The 21,811-nt window shown below is 38.6% G+C and overlaps 1 protein-coding gene across 5 annotated transcripts in view; it reads left to right on the forward strand.

Annotated features, from left to right (window-relative positions):
- The window catches only part of nipblb (NIPBL cohesin loading factor b), a 37,511-nt gene that overhangs the window by 12,930 nt on the left and 2,770 nt on the right, over positions 1–21,811 (forward strand). For 3 of the 5 annotated variants that reach the window (XM_079600493.1, XM_079600491.1, XM_079600492.1), the window contains exons 10-43: positions 1,973–4,075; positions 4,189–4,359; positions 4,666–4,854; positions 4,975–5,043; positions 5,121–5,210; positions 5,297–5,397; positions 5,521–5,607; positions 5,690–5,921; positions 7,302–7,453; positions 7,605–7,685; positions 7,773–7,873; positions 7,950–8,079; positions 9,393–9,475; positions 9,866–9,998; positions 10,108–10,251; positions 10,339–10,425; positions 11,221–11,441; positions 12,518–12,620; positions 12,699–12,797; positions 12,887–13,033; positions 13,635–13,769; positions 15,760–15,858; positions 15,970–16,023; positions 16,757–16,865; positions 16,944–17,080; positions 17,180–17,320; positions 17,411–17,504; positions 17,599–17,753; positions 18,691–18,781; positions 18,872–19,045; positions 19,150–19,340; positions 19,425–19,532; positions 20,284–20,484; positions 20,622–20,768. In XM_079600493.1, coding sequence (XP_079456619.1) covers positions 1,973–4,075; positions 4,189–4,359; positions 4,666–4,854; positions 4,975–5,043; positions 5,121–5,210; positions 5,297–5,397; positions 5,521–5,607; positions 5,690–5,921; positions 7,302–7,453; positions 7,605–7,685; positions 7,773–7,873; positions 7,950–8,079; positions 9,393–9,475; positions 9,866–9,998; positions 10,108–10,251; positions 10,339–10,425; positions 11,221–11,441; positions 12,518–12,620; positions 12,699–12,797; positions 12,887–13,033; positions 13,635–13,769; positions 15,760–15,858; positions 15,970–16,023; positions 16,757–16,865; positions 16,944–17,080; positions 17,180–17,320; positions 17,411–17,504; positions 17,599–17,753; positions 18,691–18,781; positions 18,872–19,045; positions 19,150–19,340; positions 19,425–19,532; positions 20,284–20,484; positions 20,622–20,768 — 6,359 coding nt within the window. The remainder of the gene's footprint in view (positions 1–1,972; positions 4,076–4,188; positions 4,360–4,665; positions 4,855–4,974; positions 5,044–5,120; positions 5,211–5,296; positions 5,398–5,520; positions 5,608–5,689; positions 5,922–7,301; positions 7,454–7,604; positions 7,686–7,772; positions 7,874–7,949; positions 8,080–9,392; positions 9,476–9,865; positions 9,999–10,107; positions 10,252–10,338; positions 10,426–11,220; positions 11,442–12,517; positions 12,621–12,698; positions 12,798–12,886; positions 13,034–13,634; positions 13,770–15,759; positions 15,859–15,969; positions 16,024–16,756; positions 16,866–16,943; positions 17,081–17,179; positions 17,321–17,410; positions 17,505–17,598; positions 17,754–18,690; positions 18,782–18,871; positions 19,046–19,149; positions 19,341–19,424; positions 19,533–20,283; positions 20,485–20,621; positions 20,769–21,811) is intronic. The other 2 variants (XM_079600495.1, XM_079600494.1) reach the window with 1 other exon arrangement.

Below are 21,811 nucleotides of genomic sequence, written 5' to 3' on the forward strand. Positions count from 1 at the left end.
ACAAGCAAAACATCGGAAACAAAATCATTTAGATTAGATTAGATCATTTAGTCAGAGCAAAAAATGTACATTGTATTGAGTATTGGCATTTTTATATTAAGAAACAAACATTCTGCAAAATCAGATACTCATAACACTTCCGTGGATATTCCATATCATAGCAACCAAAGCGTTTCAACTGAAAAGAACCAATGCTGCGCTGCCTCAGTGCTCACCCGCTGACAGCTAGGTGTTTTCAGTAGAGTGCTGGCGTTTTCAGCTGGCTAAAACACTTTGATGGTCACATGGCCTTACATTAGGAACTGCAAAGCAGCACCCAGAACATCCTAGCAATTGCATAGTAGCACCTTACTTGACAACTGCAAAGCAGTGCCATGGCAAGCATCTTGAACATCCTAGCAAATGTATAGTAACATTTTAGCAACCATTCAGAACACCTTAAGGACCACATAGCAGCATCTTGGAAACCACCCAGAACATCCTAGTCACCAAATAGTAACATATTATCAACAAATCAGAACACATTATGGAACACAAAGTAGGGTCCTGGTAACTACCCAGAACATCATAATGACAGCATATTAACATGTTATTAACAAAACAGCTTAATAACCACATCAGGGCTCAAATTTTGGCACAGGATTGCGTGTATTGCGCATACTTCTAATCATTCCCGCAGGTCTCCCACTTATAATGCGGGAAATTCCTGCAACCATTGATTCACTTTAGCATGTAGGTTGTATTAGTAAATGAATCCACACAGATTATAAAATCAGTCTTTTGAAAACGATCTGCGAGACGCAATTTCCCAAACAGTCTGGGTGATTTCAGCAGTGCTGCCGCCTCTCTCTGTCTCTCAAAATGGGTTGCTCAAGGCAAGCGCCAAGTGCGATGCAGGCGGCAATTCTAGACTCTCGGTTTCGGGAGTCGGGAACATGACGGAATATTCATTTGCACAATCGGGCCAACAGTGCATCGTGACTGCAGTTTACCATTTGCACATCTTTTTAAGTCTTAACCAGTTTAAACATTTAAGCGATTTTAAACTATTCAATGCTCACGCTCTCTCTGAGAGATAGGTTTTCTATGCGCACATAGCCTACATAGAAAAGCCCCCTCAAAAACAGCTCGCCAGTAACTAAAGTTATTTTTTACGGATTATATTGCTTTAACACGCAAAACTGTCTCAGTTTTGGTTTTCGTGAGTATCCTCTAAACACAGTCGGTTATGTCTTTAATAAACATAAAACGCATGTGACCGTATAATGAACACAGGATCCGTGCACTACCTCTTAAAGTGACGGCAGCCATATGTGTCTGTCATTCATTTGTCTTGTCAAAACAACAAAATATAGCTTTAAGTTTAAGGAATCAGGATTAATAGCCTATGCATTTAATTTAGTCAGGACTAAAATACTACCCAGTGTTATTTTCCATGTGATTACTTTATTCAGTTTCTATATTTCTGAATACTAGTGTTAGACCTATTCAAAAACGTTTCTCTTTATTTCTCTTTATTTGTATCTTTACTCTTATATTTATTTGTGCTACTTTTTCAATTTAATTAATCCTTATGTTGTATAAATTCTTAACAACAATATTATCCTATTGTAAAAATACAATGAGCGCAAACATTAAGGCGAGATAAATGTAGTAATTTTATTTTTGAAAAAATTCCCAAATTAAACTCTCCCTCAAATGCCCAACTCCCCCCTCAAATAAAAAAAAAACCCTCCCTTAAGAATCACGTAAGGCAGGATCCCCCCCCCCCCCCCCCCCCATTTCCCAAAACGAAATTCAGGCCCTGCACATAGTAAAATGTTAATAACCATTCAAAATACCTTAACAACCGCATAGCAGTGCCCTTGCAATCACAGAAACCCTTAGCATAGAGTTAGCAAATTTCTTGATGGAAAGTGTAAATAGCTAGTATTGACCACTGCTTCTTATCTGTTTGATTGTAACTCTGCAGATAAACCTCTGAAGAAAAGAAAGCAGGATTCAGGAGCTGCTGGCACCGCAGGAGTTTCTGGAACACCTGCCGTGGGTGGTGGATGCAATGCTGGGAACAAATTGGTACCTCAAGAGGCTTGTGCTGCTAGCAATGGAGCCAGTCGGCCAGCCTTGATGGTCAGTATTGACCTGCAACAGGCAGGCAGGGTGGAAGGGCCAGTGGACTCCTGTCCTGTCCCTGCAACAGAGGCCCAGCGCTGGCCGGAGGAAGGCTCTGAATCCACCGGGGTCTTGAGGCTCAAATTGAAAACAGATGGAGAGGTGCAGAAGACACTAGACGGTCGACCAGAGGTCATCAAGCAACGAGTAGAAACCACTCCACAGAAAACCGCTTCAGATGGACGACCAGAGACTCCTAAACACAAGCATGAGAACCGCCGGGAGATCTCAAACAAAGTGAGTTCGGAAAAGAGATCGGATCTCTCCAAGCACAGACATGATGGAAAACCTGACAAAGTGAGGCCTGAGGGAAAAGGTCACGAAACTTCCCGAAAACACGAAGGACGATTGGAGTCAACTCAAGAGGGCAAAGAGGAAAGGCACAGAGATCGAGACTGTGAAAGCTCTAAAGTCCGTCGACCAGACACATCTAAGTCCAACCGGGTAGAGCACAACCGAGACCGGGATCAGGAGAAGGATCTGAACAAGGAGCAGGAAAAAGATGGGGACAAGGAGCGGGAGAAAGGTCGAGACAAGGAGGTGGAAAAAGATCAGGACAAGGTGCTGGAGAAAGATCGGGATAAAGTGCGAGAGAAAGTGCGGAACAAGGTGCGGGAGAAAGATCGGAACAAGGAGCTGGAGAAAGATCGGAACAAGGAGCTGGAGAAAGATCGGAACAAGGAGCTGGAGAAAGATCGGAACAAGGAGCTGGAGAAAGATCGGAACAAGGAGCTGGAGAAGGATCGGAACAAGGAGCTGGAGAAAGATCGGAACAAGGAGCTGGAGAAAGATCGGACCAAGGAGCTGGAGAAGGATCGGACCAAGGAGCTGGAAAAAGATCGAGACAAGGAGCTGGAAAAAGATCGAGACAAGGATCTGGAGAAAGATCGGGACAAGGAGCGAGAAAAAGATCCGGACAAGGAGCGAGAAAAAGTTCGGGACAAGGAGCGAGAAAAAGATCCGGACAAGGAGCGAGAAAAAGTTCGGGACAAGGAGCGAGAAAAAGATCCGGACAAGGAGCGAGAAAAAGTTCGGGACAAGGAGCGAGAAAAAGATCCGGACAAGGAGCGAGAAAAAGTTCGGGACAAGGTGCGTGAGAAAGATCGGGACAAGATGCGGGTAAAAGATCGGGACAAGGTGCGGGTAAAAGATCGGGAGAAGGTGCGGGAGAAAGATCGGGACAAGGTGCGGGAGAAAGATCGGGACAAGGTGCGGGAGAAAGATCGGGACAAAGTGCGGGAGAAAGATCGGGACAAGGAACGTGTGAAAGATCGGGACAGGGAACGGGAGAAAGATCAGGACAAGGAACTGGAGAAAGATCGGGACAAGGAACGGGAGAAAGATCGGGAAAGGGTTCGTGACAGAGATCAAGACCAAGAAAAGAAACGCCACACAGAATCAACAGAGCACCGGGACAAACGTTCCCCTGAGCAGCGCTCGCGCCCTGACAGCCCTCGAGTGAAGCAAGAAGCCCGCATGGGAGCAGAATCCAGAACAAAACCTGAGCGGTCAGTCCACAAAACTTCCAACAACAAAGATGAGAAACGGAACGGCGACAACAAGAACCGACTCGATGGACACAAGCCTCCATCCTCAGACAGTAAAACCGCAGAATTTCCCAACTACCTACTGGGGGGCAAATCGGGTGCATTAAAGAATTTTGTAATTCCCAAGTTAAAACGGGACAAAGATGGTAATGTCATGCAGGAAGTGCGAAGAGAGCTGTTTTCCGAGCCATGTGTGAAATTAGAAAAATTGGACTTGGTGGAGGACCTCAATAAGGGTGTTAAACCTGTTGTGGTTCTGAAGAAACTTTCCATTGATGAAGTCCAGAAGTTGATCAGTAATTCGCGCAGCTCTAAATCAAGCAAGAGCAAGTCGTCTTATGGCAAATCATTCGGAGGTAAGTCCCTATTTTTTATGCTTTTTCGTGACCGGGGAGTGTTTAGTTTATTGTACATAGATTTGACAGACTATCTGAATATGCATTTGAAGTTTGAGTAGCCCTCTCTGTAGGGGGATTCGATGATTTAATGTTGATGGAACTTCGTCATGTCCTGCCAGAAATGGATTCCCGTATGCCACTGTGTGAGAGGGTGAAAATGAATAAACGCAGACGCAGTGCCACTAATGAGAAGCCCAAGTATGCCGAAGTCAGCTCAGATGATGACAGCAGCTCTGTAGAACGTACGTAATTATGCTGAATCTAATGTAGTTTTCACACTTAGTCCACTTAGAAATCAGGGTTTCATCATTATTGTTATTACAACTGGAAGCTGTTTGCAGTTGATAAGAATCTTGATTCTTAATCTTGAATAATCAAAGCTGTGTCTGCTTCAAAATCCTTAATTTTAAAGTGACAGTTTGTTTGGCTGTCAGCAATCGTTCTTCTGAATTATAATGTCTCCTCTGCTTAATTATTTGAGTTGAGAACTTCATAGATATTAGAGATTTATGTATTTCCATTGAAATTTTCTTCCTTCTGGCTTTTAGTGGCGCCAAAGCGGTCAAAAAAGGACCGAGACAGAACGTGGGAATGTGAAGAAAAGGAAAGGAGGGGTTCTGGAGAGCACCGGCGGAGTGGCGGTCATCACGACAGTCGGAGAGGTTCAGGTAGTCGTTACAGAGAATGCAGCCCTGTGGACTCAGAAGAAGATTCGCCCCCTCCCAGCCTGAGTGACCGTAAGTGACCAGATAGATGCGTTGGCATTTATTATGTTGGTAATGTTGGCAGTTTTGTTGCAAAAAATGGGTCAAAGTGTGGAAATCAAATAACTGATCTCTTGCATCCTTCAAATCCAGTCGCCAGAAAGTTGAAGAAGGAAAAGCAGAAAAAGAGGAAATCCTACGAGCCCAAACTGACTCAGGACGGTATGTTTGCAGTTTGTAATCAGCTATGAGCAATATGAGATGCTAAGATCTTTAGTAATCCACCTTGTGCTTCTCAGAAATGATGGACTCCTCCACATTTAAGAGATTTTCCACCAGTGTTGACAACATTCTTGAAAACCTTGAAGATGTGGACTTGACGTCATTAGGTATATGTGCAAATATGGAGAAAATATTACATTTGACATGGAGAGTTTGACAGCAATTGATTTAATGAACTTTTCTGTGGCGGCAGATGATGACGAGATTCCTCAGGAACTGCTGCTCGGAAAACATCAGCTCACAGAGTTAAGCAGTGAATCAGCCAAAATAAAGGCCATGAACATCATGCATAAGGTGGGTACTGGATTACTCTTTCAACAGGAGAGACTGAGACCAGTTTTAAGAGACGGGAGACATGAATACCAAAGCATGTTTATGTGTACCTCATCTTTTAATGCTTACTGCTTTCATCCTCAGATTCCATCTGATAAGATGGTGAAAGTCCAGAGTATTTTGGAAAAAAACATTCAAGATGGTGCGAAGCTCTCCACCCTCATGAATCATGTAAGTATCATTATAGTTTCTATTGGCAAAATGGCTTTGCCGTCAAATCTCGCTGACAACTTCCCTGTCCTTGTGATTTCAGGGCAACGACAGGGACGACGAGGAGCGTTTGTGGCGTGACCTCATCATGGAACGTGTCACCAAATCTGCTGATGCTTGTCTAACGGCTCTTAACATCATGACCTCAGTGCGAATGCCGAAGGCCGTTTACATTGAGGATGTTATTGAGAGGGTCGTGCAGTATACCAAGTTCCATCTACAGAACACGCTGTACCCGCAGTATGACCCAGTCTACAGGGTGAACCCTCATGGCGGTCAGTGCAGCACCTTGATACAGTGTCCTAACGTACAATATCCTTTCTGTTCCATGCTAACTTCAGTTTTTGTCCTTATGAGGCAGGGCCACAAAGTATTGTACAACCAGATGTCTTGTCAGTTGCTTTGTTTATATTTTTTTATCCCGTCCCACCTACCGTAAAATTAATTGGCAAAAATCCCTTTCCATTAAATATGTTCTCATTGGCTGCAATTTTATTGTATTGCTTTCATTGTGGAATGAAAAATAGTGTATTTACCATCTAGGGATGTGATTTATACTAATTTCCGTCTTTTTCCGGCCTGAACTATATGACCTGCGTAAATCTGAAGAAAATTATTTTTTTCAAATGCTTTTAAAATAAATGTATTTTAGAGTGGCATGTATACCTTAGCTTTTGACAACACTACACAAGCTAGTGGCACTATTTACCGGCTATGCGCAGAACACCCTTTCTCCATGTCTAAACCAGACATAAGCGGCACAACATGACAAAAGAAAATAGAACCCATTATAATCAGTAATGCTCTCCTTCTTTTTCTTCAATTTAACAATATTTAACGCAATTACAGCATTATCTGTTTTTTCTGTCTTACGTCCTATTAAACCATTCAAGCATAATACGCGAAAAATAACTCAAATCTGTACTGGCGCGCTCTCTGTGAAGCTGCTCTCTGTGAGGAAACTTTAGAAACACACGCACCCGAAAGGAATCCCACTTTAGACAGCGCTCCAGTGCTGCATTAAGTTCTCTTCCACGCTTGAATGGTCAAAAATTATGTAAAAATTCTCGTTTTGTCGAGTATCGTCGTGAACACAGAAACGTATTCACTTAAATGAATTTAAAGTGACAGCAGCCTAATGAGCCTGCTGCTCTCAGTGTCATTAATGTTAACCAAAAAAACAAAAGACAAAGAGAAAATGAAGGATTCATTTATATTCAATTTATAATTTATACTGTGAAGACTGTGCAATGTTTGATTATTACATTTCTGTTAGACCTACCTGCAAATCTTAAATCACTGTTTACAAGGTTGCATGGGTCAAAAACAATGAAAACAATCACTTTTTTTGTGAATTTTAGCAGGGCAGGTAAAAATCTAAACTGGCCTGACTGGGCCATTAGAAAAAAACCTTAGTGTTGAGCCCTGATATATCAAAGGCACTCGATTGACAACACTACATTATATTAGAATAAATATTTATATTGGAATAATCATAATAATAAAATACATAAAAAAAAATATAAATAATAATAAAATAACAATTATTATTATTATCATTGTTCTTTTTTTGTCCATAGCTCCTTATCTGATCGCATGCCTGTCATCACCACAATTTTCTAAATTCTAGTATATCCATTCTTGCTCTATTTTAGGTGGAACACTAAGCTCAAAAGCCAAGCGAGCAAAGTGCTCAACGCACAAGCAGAGAGTTACTATCATGCTCTACAACAAAGTTTGTGATGTTATCAGTAACCTGTCTGAACTCCTGGAGATTCAGTTGTTGACTGACACGACCATCCTTCAGGTAAGAGTCAGATTGAGAGTCAATGAATTGAGCAGAGAAAGATGTATTTAGAATATAATTGTAGTAAATTTTCATTTCACGCTGACTCAAAAATCCGCTTTTCCATTAGTAAAATGATGAAATCCGCACTTGTATCTCTCTCTCCATACAGATCTCGTCTCTGGGTATCACTCCATTCTTTGTTGAGAATGTGAGTGAACTGCAGCTTTGTGCCATTAAACTAGTGACGGCTGTAAGTACCAGTGCAGTTCAGATTTCTTTTTGCCAATCTTTTACTGTGCTAACTGCGTCTAACACGGTTATGTTGTACGATTCCCAGGTGTTCTCTAGATACGAGAAGCACAGGCAGCTGATCCTGGAGGAGATCTTTACCTCACTCGCCAGACTGCCAACCAGCAAGAGAAACTTACGAAATTTCAGGTATCTGCTGCTGTCGAGTCAACCAGTTTTCAAGGGCATGTTTTGAGCGTGTGTATTGACTTTATTGTGTGTTCAGACTGAATAGCAGTGATGTGGATGGGGAGCCCATGTACATTCAGATGGTGACGGCGTTGGTTCTGCAGCTCATTCAGTGTGTGGTCCATCTGCCTTCTGATAAGGACTCGGATGATGATAATGACAGAAAGGTAAGAGTGATAGTTGATCTTCAGATGTGTTGTGGCTCTGTAGTGACATTTTGCTCTTGACTTAAAGGGGCTATATGGAACTTTTTCCCCAAAATAAACGAAACAATAGCCTTTTTATTTTACCATTTATGACTCAAACATCTCCTGATGAGCATACTGACACCTTGTCTGCTCACAGTGGGTGCACCTATAAGCCTGTATCCTATTTTCTGTCGGGTCAGATTTTTCCCGCGCTGACTGCGGATGTGACGTCAAGCGTGTTCATGTTAAACGTTTCGGATCACTCAGAACACTTATCTCAAACAATATATGTATTTGACTGTTCTTACCTCTGTAAACATAATGTTGACCTGACCTCCTTGCAGCAGATGACTTGTGAAGTGTGCACGTACGAGCGAGCAGAAAGGAAGAGCAGTTCTGTTTTTTGGCCATAGGTGTCAGTCGCGAGTTTAAATTTCAGAAAAACGCATATAGCCTCTTTAAGAACATGGCACTTTCTTTAATGGGGCCATATCATGGAAAAGTGGATTTTTTCTACTGTTTTGACTTACCCTGATTTTCACTGTAGCTTCTACAGTCCATCCAAAACATTTTCGAAAACTATGCTGCAAAAATGATTAATTCAGAATGTCACAGTTATGATGTCATACTAGTATATGACCAAATTTATTTATTTTTTTAAGTCTCATACGTTACACAAGGCTGCAGTAAAAACAGTCTTGTGAAATATTATTTAAAATTTGTGAAATATTATTTGAAAAAGTCTTCAGTCACATGATCCTTCAGAATTCATTCTAATATGCTGATTTGCTGCTCAAGAAACATTTCTTCTTATCAATGTTGAAAAGTTGTGCTGCTTAATAATTTTTTTTGTCAAAGACATGATATTTGTTTTCATGATTCATGAAACTTGATTCTTTAAATAGAAAGTTCAAAAGAACTGCATTTAGAACATTTTGTATCAAAAAGTATATAATTTTATCAATAATGCTGAATAAAAGCATTCATTTCTTTTAAAACAATCTGACCCCAAATATTGTAGACAATCATAGCAGAGGTCAATTACATATTTAATGTTGTCGTATTTAATATTGACTGGGATATTAAAGTTACAGTAGCAAGAACATTTTGAACACATTTTAGTTTCTGTTTTCTAATCTTGGCTAATAGCTACATACTGAAATAACTGTCACAATACAATGTGATTTTTAGTCTCTTTGGTAAGAAAGTTCTTTCCAAGAATGTTTCATATTTTATATTTATAGCTTTTAGGCATATTTTATACAGTTATTACATGTTTTTCTTTCTTTCAGGTTGATCAGGATGTACTGATCACAAACTCGTATGAGACTGCAATGAGGACAGCACAAAACTTCCTCTCTGTTTTCCTCAAAAAGTAAGAAAATCCACTACATTATTCCAGCAACACACCATAAAAAATAACCCTTAGTCAATTATATTTAAACAATGTCCTTCTGTAATCAATAAAGTATGTCTTTTTGTCTACCCTCCGTAGCTTTAAGCTGAGTATTTACGATCTCTCAGGAAACACCTGGTTTACTCTCATCTGATGCTTTTTAAGAATGCTTAACCATGCCATCCTAGAACAAACAGCACCTGCATCTCTAAAAATGTTATTGTGTATTTGTCAGGGACAATACTGAATAACATTACTGCATAGTTTCAAGCAGCAGATGCTCTGATAATAGCTACATAATATAATTTTTCATAAAAAAAAAGAAAAAAAGGTTAAGATGGTTTCATTTGTGTTTTTTATTTATTTAAGGTGTGGTAGTAAGCAAGGTGAGGACGACTACAGGCCACTCTTTGAGAACTTTGTTCAGGATCTACTGTCCACGGTGAATAAACCTGATTGGCCGGCTGCAGAGCTGCTGCTAAGCCTTCTGGGAAGACTGCTGGTGAGTTTCCGATTGATATTTCAAAGGTAGAATGTGACAGGCTTTGATGATTGCAATTTATCCAGTTAGATCACTTTAACTCAAATGAAGTCCTGTTTTCTCTTGGTAGGTTCACCAGTTCAGTAATAAACAGACGGAAATGGCTCTGAGAGTGGCCTCTTTGGATTATCTGGGCACAGTGGCTGCACGCCTTCGCAAAGATGCTGTCACCAGCAAAATGGACCAGCGTTCCATCAACCGCATCCTCGGAGAGGTAAAAGGCTGAGTCCGCCCATCTGTGCATCACATGGACGAATCCCTCCTGGTCTGAATGAAACTGATGTTGTTTTGTGTTTCACAGAGCTCAGGCAGTGATGAGATTCAGCAGTTGCAGAAGGCTTTGCTGAATTACCTGAACGAGAATGTAGAGACTGACCCGTCACTATTGGTGAGAAAATTCAGACAATATTGCAAGCTAAAAAAAAACGAAAGCCCTATCTAGATTAGTTTTCTAAATGATGTTTGAGCTACAGTTCTTATCACCCAACTTCTGTGATTTTCATGTAACAATTCAAACAGGACTAACACAAGCTATTCATAGTAAAGGTTTTCTACATGTAGGCGTTACAGAAAGTCATGTGCTGTGCTTGTGAGCATTATGTATGATGTCTTTTAATTAATTATTTATTGATAAGTTAAAATTATATTATAAAAACACTATTTAAGTAAACTTCTCATGAGTTACAGAAGTGGCTGTTTATATTAAACCCACATAAGTGAGGAGAGAAATCTAGACAATTAACTTACTTGACACTGATATTAAAATGGGCAGTCCTAGCAGTTTCCGCGATTTGACTCTGTTTATTAATTTTATCATTTAATTTTTTTGTCGGATGCCATCCATATTGAAATTAAATGAAAGCATGCGGAAGATTGGTGCCCAAACGGTAGCTCAGGTCAAAAAACACATGAGAAGCGTTAGGATAATACAACATCAGCAGTCACAAACATTTGCGTTCGGATGGGATTAGATTTCTCAGAGGACAATTGAGTTGGCTAAAGAACAGTAGGTAATTTGCTCTGGAATTTTTACTGAGGTTGTGTGAGAAAAACACAGACACAGACACAGGCTCATTTAGATGGTATCAAAATCACAAAGCCTGCCTGTGAAACTTGAATTTCTCTGGGAAAACTAGTGCCTCTGGTGGTTTTAATGTTGTTGTGATATCTTCATCTCCAACAGTTTGCACGGAAGTTCTACATCGCACAGTGGTACAGGGATACCAGCACTGAGACAGAGAAAGCCATGAAATCACAGAGCCAGAGGGACGACGATTCGTCCGATGGGCCGCACCACGCCAGAGATGTCGAGACCACTGGTGAGATCTTGCAGAAAGCTGAAGCACGCAAGAAGTTCCTCCGGTCTGTTATTAAGACCACGGCATCGAAATTCAGCTCACTGAGGTACAAACGGCAGCGATTTTTACTATGACAACAACTTTGTTAAAGAGGACCTATTATGCTTTTTTACATTTTCAACTTTCTTTAGTGTATGATGTTGCTACTTGGTAAGGGGCGTGACATTTCCAAAACACGCTCAAAGCAGTTGACCAATCACAACACACTGGTCCAACCAATCAGAGCACATTATGCTGTTTGGAAGGAGTGGCTTCATAGAGACTGGAACTAAACAGGGGTGCGTTTCCCGTACAACGACGTAACTCGCTGCTTCACAACTATAGTATGATGCATTGTTGAAGAAATCAACTTGCTAATCACGACTCTTTCCCGAAACCGTATTGTTGCAAATTGGTCGTTCAACCACGTTGGTTAATGATGTCACGCATGTGTATGAGTAGCCTAATAACTACTTTTAATGAATCTATATGAGATCGAATTAATTCTAGATGTTTTGCTATAAATTACGAACATGGCACCTGAGGACTATTTCAAATTTTTCTCAGTTATTTTGCTTTATTTCCAGATTCAATCATAGAGTTCTTATGTACAAGAGCACGTTCGCACATGCGCACTCTTCGAACATGACGCTTTAAATCTCTTGACAAACTAAAAGACGTAAATGACATTTGTATGTATTCTAAATAAAAGATATAGATTGTACTGAATGTACTTGCTTATTTGGCTCAAGATAAGGATTTGTTGAGTCCACGTCACGCAAACAAGAAACTGCTTGTAACCACAGGTCGAGAGCTGTCGTTTCAACCACACAACTTTGCGATGCTGTTTGCGAACGAAACACAGACTCATTGAACTATGCTGATAACGACAGAACTTGCGACCATAGTTGGCTAATGATGATTTTGTGAAACGCACCCCAGAGCGTTACTGCCAGACTGGGAAGAGAGGTGCTGCAACAATGTAAAAAAACAATTTATATATATTTTTTTACATTTAAGCATGAAAACCTATTTTAAGTAGACGCTAAAAGACTGTACAAGGGCATAATATGACCTCTTTAAATAGTCAGTTAAAAAACTTGTTTGGAAGTGTTTTGAAACCTGCTTTGCATTTTTCTGTAGAGTCAACTCAGATACTGTGGACTATGAGGACTCGTGTCTTATTGTGCGATATCTGGCCTCCATGAGGCCGTTTGCACAGAGCTTTGATATTTATCTCACACAGGTTAGAGGTCACCACATCTCTCAGTATTTCCCATTGTATTTGCATCTCAATAACTCGTCTCCCCATTTGTGTCTGTAGATCTTGAGAGTTCTTGGTGAAAGTGCCATAGCAGTGAGAACTAAAGCGATGAAGTGTCTTTCTGAAGTGGTTGCGGTGGATCCGAGCATTCTGGCGCGGGTGAGTGCAGTTTTTTTTTTTTAACTCTTGGAAAAATCTTATGCTTTGTAATGTTCTCATGTGCATGTTTTTAATGCTCTCGTTTGCAGTCGGACATGCAGCGGGGAGTTCATGGCCGACTGATGGATAATTCCACCAGTGTGAGAGAGGCTGCGGTGGAGCTGCTGGGGCGCTTCGTACTGAGTCGACCCCAGCTAACCGAACAGTATTACGACATGCTGATCGAGCGCATCCTGGTTTGTGCTTTTTCTTTGCACATATATACTTCAGCATTGTAGCATTTTGCAGACAAATATATATTTTTTGTATAATGGTAGCAAAAATATTTATTTGACTTTGATTTTCTTTAATTGGTAGTTTAATGTCTCTATTAGTAGTCAGCAGTCTCATATAAAACAATTATTTTAACTTTATTTTATTTAAAAAAAAAAATCTTTATTTAAATTTTTCCCTTTTATACAATTTTTTTTCTTTAGGAATTATTTCTACAATAAAAAAATAAAAAATATATATTTTTGGTTACTTACAACATTGTTATTAGATTCTGTATGCATGACATAAATCTTAGAATCAATATATTTTCCAAATGTTTTGTATCCCCCCCCCCTTTTAACAACAGCTAATTATAAATCAATATTTCACATCAATTTATTTATTTATTTATTTGGCAATAGTCATGAAATAAACCACTTCAGGATGATACAAGACCCCTCCGCTTCACATCCATCACTCTGTCTGGGTTTATATAGTGATAATTACTTTTGTGAATTTAATACATAATGTTATTTCCAGGTAGCAATGTAGGCTGATTTGTGCTGGCTAATGTGTTTTCTTCAGGACACTGGCATCAGTGTAAGGAAGAGAGTTATTAAAATCCTGCGAGACATCTGTCTGGAGCAGCCCACCTTCAACAAGATCACAGAGATGTGTGTAAAGATGATCAGGAGGGTCAATGACGAAGAAGGCATCAAGGTTTGTGAGGTTTTATTTTATTTAATATATATATATGCAAAAATTGTTGGAGCCTAAATGCACAAAAATACAAATATGTAACCCCTACATTTTTATATTATTTTATATTATTTTTTATTATTGTGCAGCCCTATTATAACCGGGGGGAAAAAAATAAAATATATATATTAGGGCTGTCAATTTAACTCATTATTTTCCCCCTGTAACTAATTAAATTAACGTGTTAAACTTATTAACCCACCTGCCCCAAGCTGCCCCAGACCTACGTAGTTCATCTTTTTCAAAAAGTTGATTGATGAAGAACATGGAGCAGGGCAACAACTCACTGCATGATGTAGCCTATAGAATACAGTTAGAATGCCCCTTAGAGGGTTAGAAGATATCAGGGCAAAAATTAGTTTTTGTCTCATCATGATATAGTTAAGCAATATCACACGAGTAACACAATATCACACAAGTGCTGTTTTTTGTCCCAAAAAGCACGAGTGCAAATGTGATATTGAACTTTAAAAAAATAAAAATGTAATATTGTTATATTTTAGACACAGTATTGTTTGCTTTTGCTCAAGTTTGCCAACGAAAATATTACCTATAAAGCCAGAGTAGAACTGTTGTGCATCTTTGAGCAACACACAGCGGTGTTTCACTTCTGAATGAATCCACATTTTGAACCAATGATTCAATGGCCTTTTCATAGAAAGAGACATTTACTTAATTCCTGAATGAATCAGCCATTTGAACGAATCGAATATATATATATATATATATTAGGGATGCAACGGTACACGGTAATATCCCGGACCGTTCGGTCAGCCCTGAACGGGACAATCTACCCTCGTGTCCCGCGGGACTTCGGTTTTGCCATTGAGTTCGCGCTGATCCTTTTAGTTTTTGCTTTACACGCCATCAGGTGCGTGCGTTTGCCTGTCCAGGCAGACGAAAGCCCGCCACAGTTGCCAACTCTCGCAATGTGTGTGTTTATTTACGTCTATCATAGCTTACAGCGTCGGCGCGCCTGCACGTTGAACGTGATTTTTCCTCCAATGAGGGGGATTTGGGGGCGGATTCGGCGGAATGTTTTGACGAATTATGCCACAGCACTTATATTATTGCACTGATTGGCTATAGCTGTGAGCAGACAGTGTCAATCAATGTATTGGAGATTGTGAAAACGGCAACCGTGACCATAGATGTAAAGAAAACGAAGTTGCTTGTCAGATTTTCCTAACAAGCAACCATATTTTTTTTAATAAGCCCCAAAAAACGCTTGAATATTCTAAAGTGTGTTTGTTTACATTTTGTATTTCATAAGTGATAGTTGAAGAGGTTGTATTACTTAGTGTTGTTCAGTACAGACTAGAGTGTTAATTTATTCCATACACATTGATGTTTTTCCTACTGTGGCATTCTGTTTATGCTCATAAGAAAAATAAAATATTTTTGGGATGAAATAGCAGTCTCTTTCTGCACAAAACATGTACCGAAACCGAACCGAGACCGTGGTCCAAAAACCGAGGTACGGACCGTACCGTGGGCTATCTGTACCGCTGCACCCCTAATATATATATATATATATATATATATATATATATATATATATATATATATATATATATATATATATATATATATATATATATATAATAAAAAACAGTTCACCCACAAATTTAAATTCTGTAATTTACTCAACCTCATGAAAATTTAAGCCTAAAAGTTTGTGTAATAAATTCTATGTTGAATCAAATAAAATATATTTTTTCTAAAGGTACTTTTTGTAATGTCTATTTGTTGCTTTTCTCATTTAACACAATACTGACTTTAAATTACCTTTTGGGGCTAAATACTGCCAAATTGGTTGTGCAATTTATTTGCGATTAATTAATCGCCACATCATGTAATTAATTAGGGTTCAAAAATTTCAGACAGCCCTTTTTTATACTAAATATACTTTTATTTATTTATTTATTTACTTTTTCTGTCTCTTGTTCAGAAATTGGTGAATGAGACGTTTCAGAAGCTCTGGTTCACTCCTACACCTAATCATGATAAAGAGGCCATGACTCGCAAGATTCTCAACATCACAGACGTGGTAAGGATCTGCAGAGCAAGCTAAAAACCGTATGATTCCAAGATGTGTGCATTTAATACATTAAGTTAAAGGTCACATTATGTCTCTCTGACATGAATCTTTGTCTCTCAGGTCGCTGCCTGCAGGGATTCTGGTTACGACTGGTTCGAACAGCTGCTTCAGAATGTAAGTTGCCCATCTATGGTCCAAGGACAATTTAGATTTCTTCGATATGTTTTGACTGTTTTGCTTAGTTGTTAGTTCATTTAGAGCTTCTCAGAGATCTGGAGGTGCGTTCACGCCATGTTGTGATTACCGTAACGATTCTGAACTGTAAAAAAGACTTCACATGCTTTTGAAACTTTATATTACAACGTGTCATTTTGTGAAAGCAATCGTTTACAGTTATTATGACATGGCGTGAACGCAGCATGGGATTGTAACGGGAAAGGATGTAGGTTTGAACCTCAAAGGGATGATGTATAAGCAAAATACTTTCAATTAATTCTGTTTCTACACTATTTGAAGTACGACTTTCAGAGTTGAATTAAATGAAGCATTAAGCTGAAGTCCAATAAGCTAATTTTTGGTGAAATCTCACAGGCAAAAGATGTCTATTGTCAATATCGTAGCACGTATAAAGCACAGCGTATAAAGCAGCTTTCTGTTGGTCAGTGCAGCAAATTTGTGTGACCAACTTCAACATGAACTAAATCTGCCTGGGGAACTTTCTCCCTCTTTCAAAACTCCCGTCGTGCGGATTCCTATTGAAATGACTGGATTTCGCCCACGAAATTTCGCAGAGCATCTATAATTGTGTCCGCGGCGTTACTCCAGAGCAAGTTTTTACTGTAATCAGTGCACTTTTACTTGGATAAAAATGATATCCTAACCCTTGTTGTGATCTATGTCTTCACAGTTGCTGAAGTCAGAGGAGGACGCCTCATACAAACCGGCCAGGAAGGCTTGTGTTCAGCTGGTGGACAGTCTCGTGGACCATATTGTGAAATACGAGGAGTCACTCGCTGGTAAGACCTGTATTGAATTATGAAGCAAAAGCTTTACCTTAGTTGAACTTTTGGTGAGTTGTTTTTCTTGTTTGGCAGACTGTGAAAATAAGGGGTTGATGTCCAATTGCCTAGTGGCTTGTATTACAACGCTGTACCTGTTTAGCAAGATCCGACCCCAGCTGATGGTAAAACACGCCATGACTATGCAGCCGTACCTGACCACAAAGTGTAATGTGAGTGTGCTGTAGAGAAACTCTGGATTTATTGCAATAAGTGGTGTTGTGTTGCCATCTAGAGGCCAGAGAGTGACGGTGCTTATTGTGTCCCTACAGACTCAGAGCGATTTTATGGTGATCTGTAACGTGGCTAAAATCTTGGAGCTTGTTGTTCCTTTGATGGATCATCCGAGTGAAAACTTTCTCACCACCATGGAAGAAGACCTGATGAAACTCATCATCAAATACGGCATGACGGTCAGTTGAAGTGAGAGTATCAGCAGCTCTGATGTCCAGCATTTTTGCACGGCAGCAGCTTCACGATGCCATCTCATTTGTTTTCCGCAGGTTGTCCAGCACTGTGTGAGTTGTCTCGGTGCGGTCGTCAATAAGGTCACCCATAACTTCAAGTTTGTGTGGTCTTGTTTCAACCGATACTACGGTGAGTACATTTTTTTAAAACCTATCAGGATCATTTTGCTCTTCTTTCATCCTTACTGTTAATCACTCAAAAATTCTTCTTCTTCCATGTGAAGGAGCACTAAGCAAGCTGAAGTTGCAGCATCAGGAAGACTCAAACAGCACCGTACTGGCCTCTAATAAACCTGCACTGCTGCGTTCACTCTTCACTGTGGGGGCCCTGTGCCGGCACTTTGACTTTGACCAAGAGGACTTCAAAGGCAGTAATAAGGTTAGATCCTCCTTTTTTTAATGCATTAATAAAAGTAGTCAAGTTTCAATAATTGAAATATTTATTTATTTGGGGGGTTTTTTAGATCAAGGAATGCTTTAGTTAATCGTTAAATTTACATTTTTCAGTTACTCAAAATGTTTCTAGAGTTTTCTAGAGAAAAAACAGGTCTTATGAATTCCCCAAATCAAAAACGCATAAATTCTTCTATTCACATAAATATTAATAAATGCAAACAAATAAATTATATCGTATTATTTTAAATATATTATAATTACAATGATTAATAATTTGTTTTTTTTGTATTTAAGAAATATTTTATGCGTTAATAACAGTTGACCGCTATTTGTAATACAGCAATGAAACTAAGTAGTCAAATTTATGTATTAATTTATTTAAATGATTTCAGTCATATTTCATTTAAAAACATTTAAGTAATTTAATTATATTCAAGGATGAGTTTTATTAATTCAAAAATCTAAATGAATAAATTCTACTCAGTTTATATGTATTATAGTTACAGCTTTATTTATAATTTTGTTTTAATCAATTATCAGTTTTTTTTAATTTCTCAAAAAATCTCTCATTGCTGTTAATGTGAATAAGTTGATAAATGTACATGTTATATAAATAATTTCTGCTTCTAATGCTGATTTAAATCATTAAAAAAACTATAGCAGGTACTGTATTACAGAAATAAGAATCTAATAAGAAACACAATTGACAGTAATGAGAATATATATATTTTTTAATAATATTTAAAAAATAACTGAAACATCCCGACACATTATAGTAATAAGAATTCTGGCTAAAATGTGCTTAATTTACATCTTATTTGTCCTAAAGTCTGTTTTATTTTCTATCAAATGTAGCCTGGACATGTTTTCATGAGATTCACTCCTTTACCTTTCTGGTTAATGGTCTTCCTCTCTTTTAGGTGGTCATAAAAGACAAAGTGCTGGAACTACTGCTGTATTTCACTAAGAACGATGATGAGGAGGTCCAGACCAAAGCCATCATTGGTCTAGGTAAATCTTTGCTCTCCATGATCATTGAATTTCATGTTTTTACATTTGACTGCTCTCATGGTGAACATAACGGATCTTTTGGTTCTCCAGGGTTCCTGTTCATCCAGCATCCAGACCTAATGTTTGCTTTAGAAGTGAAAAACCTCTATAACCTCCTCCTGGCTGACAGGAAAACCTCTGTAAATCTCAAGATCCAGGTGCTAAAGAACCTGCAGACCTACTTGCAGGAGGAGGACTCACGCATGCAGGAAGCCGACAGGGAGTGTGAGTGACGTTTATAAAGGACATTCTTGTCTGTGTTTAATACAGCTTGGCAGTAGCTATCCAATTAGTCTTTTCCATTCTCATTCTATTTCTTTGGATTACAGGGAAGAAGTTGTCCAAGCAGGAGGACCTGAAGGAGATGGGTGACATCTCTTCTGGCATGAGCAGTTCTATCATGCAGCTCTACCTCAAGCAGGTGCTAGAGAGCTTTTTCCACACGCAATCCAGTGTGCGGCACTTTGCCCTCAATGTAATCGCCCTGACGCTCAACCAAGGCCTCATTCATCCCGTACAGGTACGTATCCACTGCACAAACTCTCCCAAAACCAGTCTGAAAGTGTCTTTAGTTTAATATCCTTGTTTCCTTTCCCTCCATCAGTGCGTTCCATATCTTATCGCCATGGGAACGGATTTGGAACCCACAATGAGGAATAAATCCGATCAACAGCTGGTGGAAATTGATAAGAAATACACAGGATTCATTCACGTAAGTAGATTCAAGCAACTAACGTGCATTCGTCATGTGTGATGATGCAAGTAAGGGATAATCCATGGCTAGCTGTGCATTAAACTATTTTAATGCATGACGTGGAGGCAAATAATCTCTTTGGAGACCATGGTATTATAATTTATAATGCATTAGGCGTAACTATTATAGTTAACTAAAACCATAAAAAAAGTTTTGTTAATTTAAATAAAATATTTTTTTTAAACGTATTTCAGCGGTTTTCTGAAGCAACGTTCCTCTTTTTCATTTGTTTATTAACTTGATGTTCTAAAATAACTAAAACTAAAAAAATATGAAAACTATATAGACATTTAACTCTCTGGTGCTCCTCATTTAGGGGTCACAATCATATTCCTCCCAATCAAAAATTCCAGTAAAATCAATGTAATATATTTTTGTTCAATAATATTCTTAATTTAATATTTTGTATGTTGAGGGAATTTTATGGTACTTAGTATTTATGCAATAATTATTATACAATTTTTACAATACAATGAATTAATCCATCATTTTTTTTCCCCAATACCTATATATAAGTATATTTTTTTTACAGTTAACCCCTTCAATGCTGATTTTTTGCTATGAATGATAAATGTTCTGTTCATTCATTAACTGAAAACAGCATAGACTAAAAGATCTATTCTTGGGATTTCATAAGACTGATTAAAATCGAGAAATCAATTTTTTTTACCCAGCCCTATTAAACTAACACTAACTGCTATCTAAACAGATGAAGGCCGTGGCGGGGATGAAGATGTCCTATCAGGTGCAGCAAGCCATCGTGGGTTCAAAGGACACGGTAATCAGGGGTTTCCGATTGGATGAGACCAACGCGGCTCTTTGCTCCCACCTCTACACCATGGTGCGCGGAAACAGGCAACACCGCAGGGCTTTCCTCATCTCGCTGCTCAACCTGTTTGACGACAATGCAGTTAGTGACATTTTTTTAATGTTTTGCATCATATGTTACTCTTGTGTGTTTTCATTTGTCCCTATAGCGTTAGCCTTTTTGAGTGGTTTGTGTTTTGGAGGCCATTAATAATGACATTTTGTTTTCTTCTCGTGCAGAAGTCGGACGTGAACATGCTGTTGTTTATCGCAGACAATCTCGCCTGCTTCCCATATCAGAGTCAGGAAGAGCCGCTGTTCATTATGCACCATGTAGACATCACACTGTCTGTGTCCGGCAGCAACCTGCTGCAGTCCTTCAAAGAGGTGCGTTGCTTTCTGAACAGTAGATTTTTCTTGGTCAATAACTACAAAATTTGATTCCAAGCTCTTTTTTCTTCTTCTTTTAAAAAAATATATTTTCAATTTTTGACAATAAACATGCCAGAATGAGAACATGAAAACACGGATGAAATCACCCACCAACCACCCACCAATCTCTCCCTCCCACCCCACCGAGCACCACCCCGTGGTCTCTTTACAATGGGGTACATAATGGATAGAAGTCAACAGAAAAAAAGCCACAGGAAGGATAAAACATAAAAAAAAATCTTAAATCCTGATCATTGCTTTGCACAAAAATTGCTTTGAGCTTCTCAGCAGCTATAGTCCAGATTTTTAATGTTGAGATTTGTGCCGAGTTCACCCGAGCTGTGGATATTTCTAACATTATAATGTTCCGAAGTTGAATCAACCACTTAAATATGTCCAGGGTATGTGGTGGGAGCCAGTTTTGAGCTATCCGTTTTTTTGCAGACGTTAATCCGGCCAGTCAGACCATTATTTGCAGTTTAGAGAAATCAAACTGAGAATCATCATTCAGTAATAATACAGAAGTGATCACCGGTATCGGATATTCAATAGTTTTTGATAAGATAAGCACATACCTCAATCCAAAAATGTTTAACCTTTTCACATTCCCACATCATATGAAAAAAGGATCCAAGTTGTTGGTCGGGACATTTATCACAAGGGGCTAAAGGAAGAGTCGATACGATAAACTTTTTTTGTTTTATGCTAGAAAATTATTTCTAAAAAAAAACATATTTTTTCTAAACATACAATTGTAGTGTTTATTTTTATTTTTTTGTGATTTTTATTGTGTGCTTTTGTCATGTATATTACTATTTTTTTAATATTTAGCTTTATTTTAATTCAGTGTTAGCTTTAATTTTTTTAGGACATTTGAAGTTTTTCATCTATTATTTTATTTCAATTAACAAAAAATATTTTTAACAGTTTTAGATTTTGTTAACAATAACAACAGGGTTTGTTGTTCACTCTGCATCTTTCACTCTGACTTTTTTTGT

The sequence above is a fragment of the Phoxinus phoxinus genome, assembly GCF_949152265.1.
Source record: "Phoxinus phoxinus genome assembly, chromosome: 23".
NCBI lineage: Eukaryota > Metazoa > Chordata > Actinopteri > Cypriniformes > Leuciscidae > Phoxinus > Phoxinus phoxinus.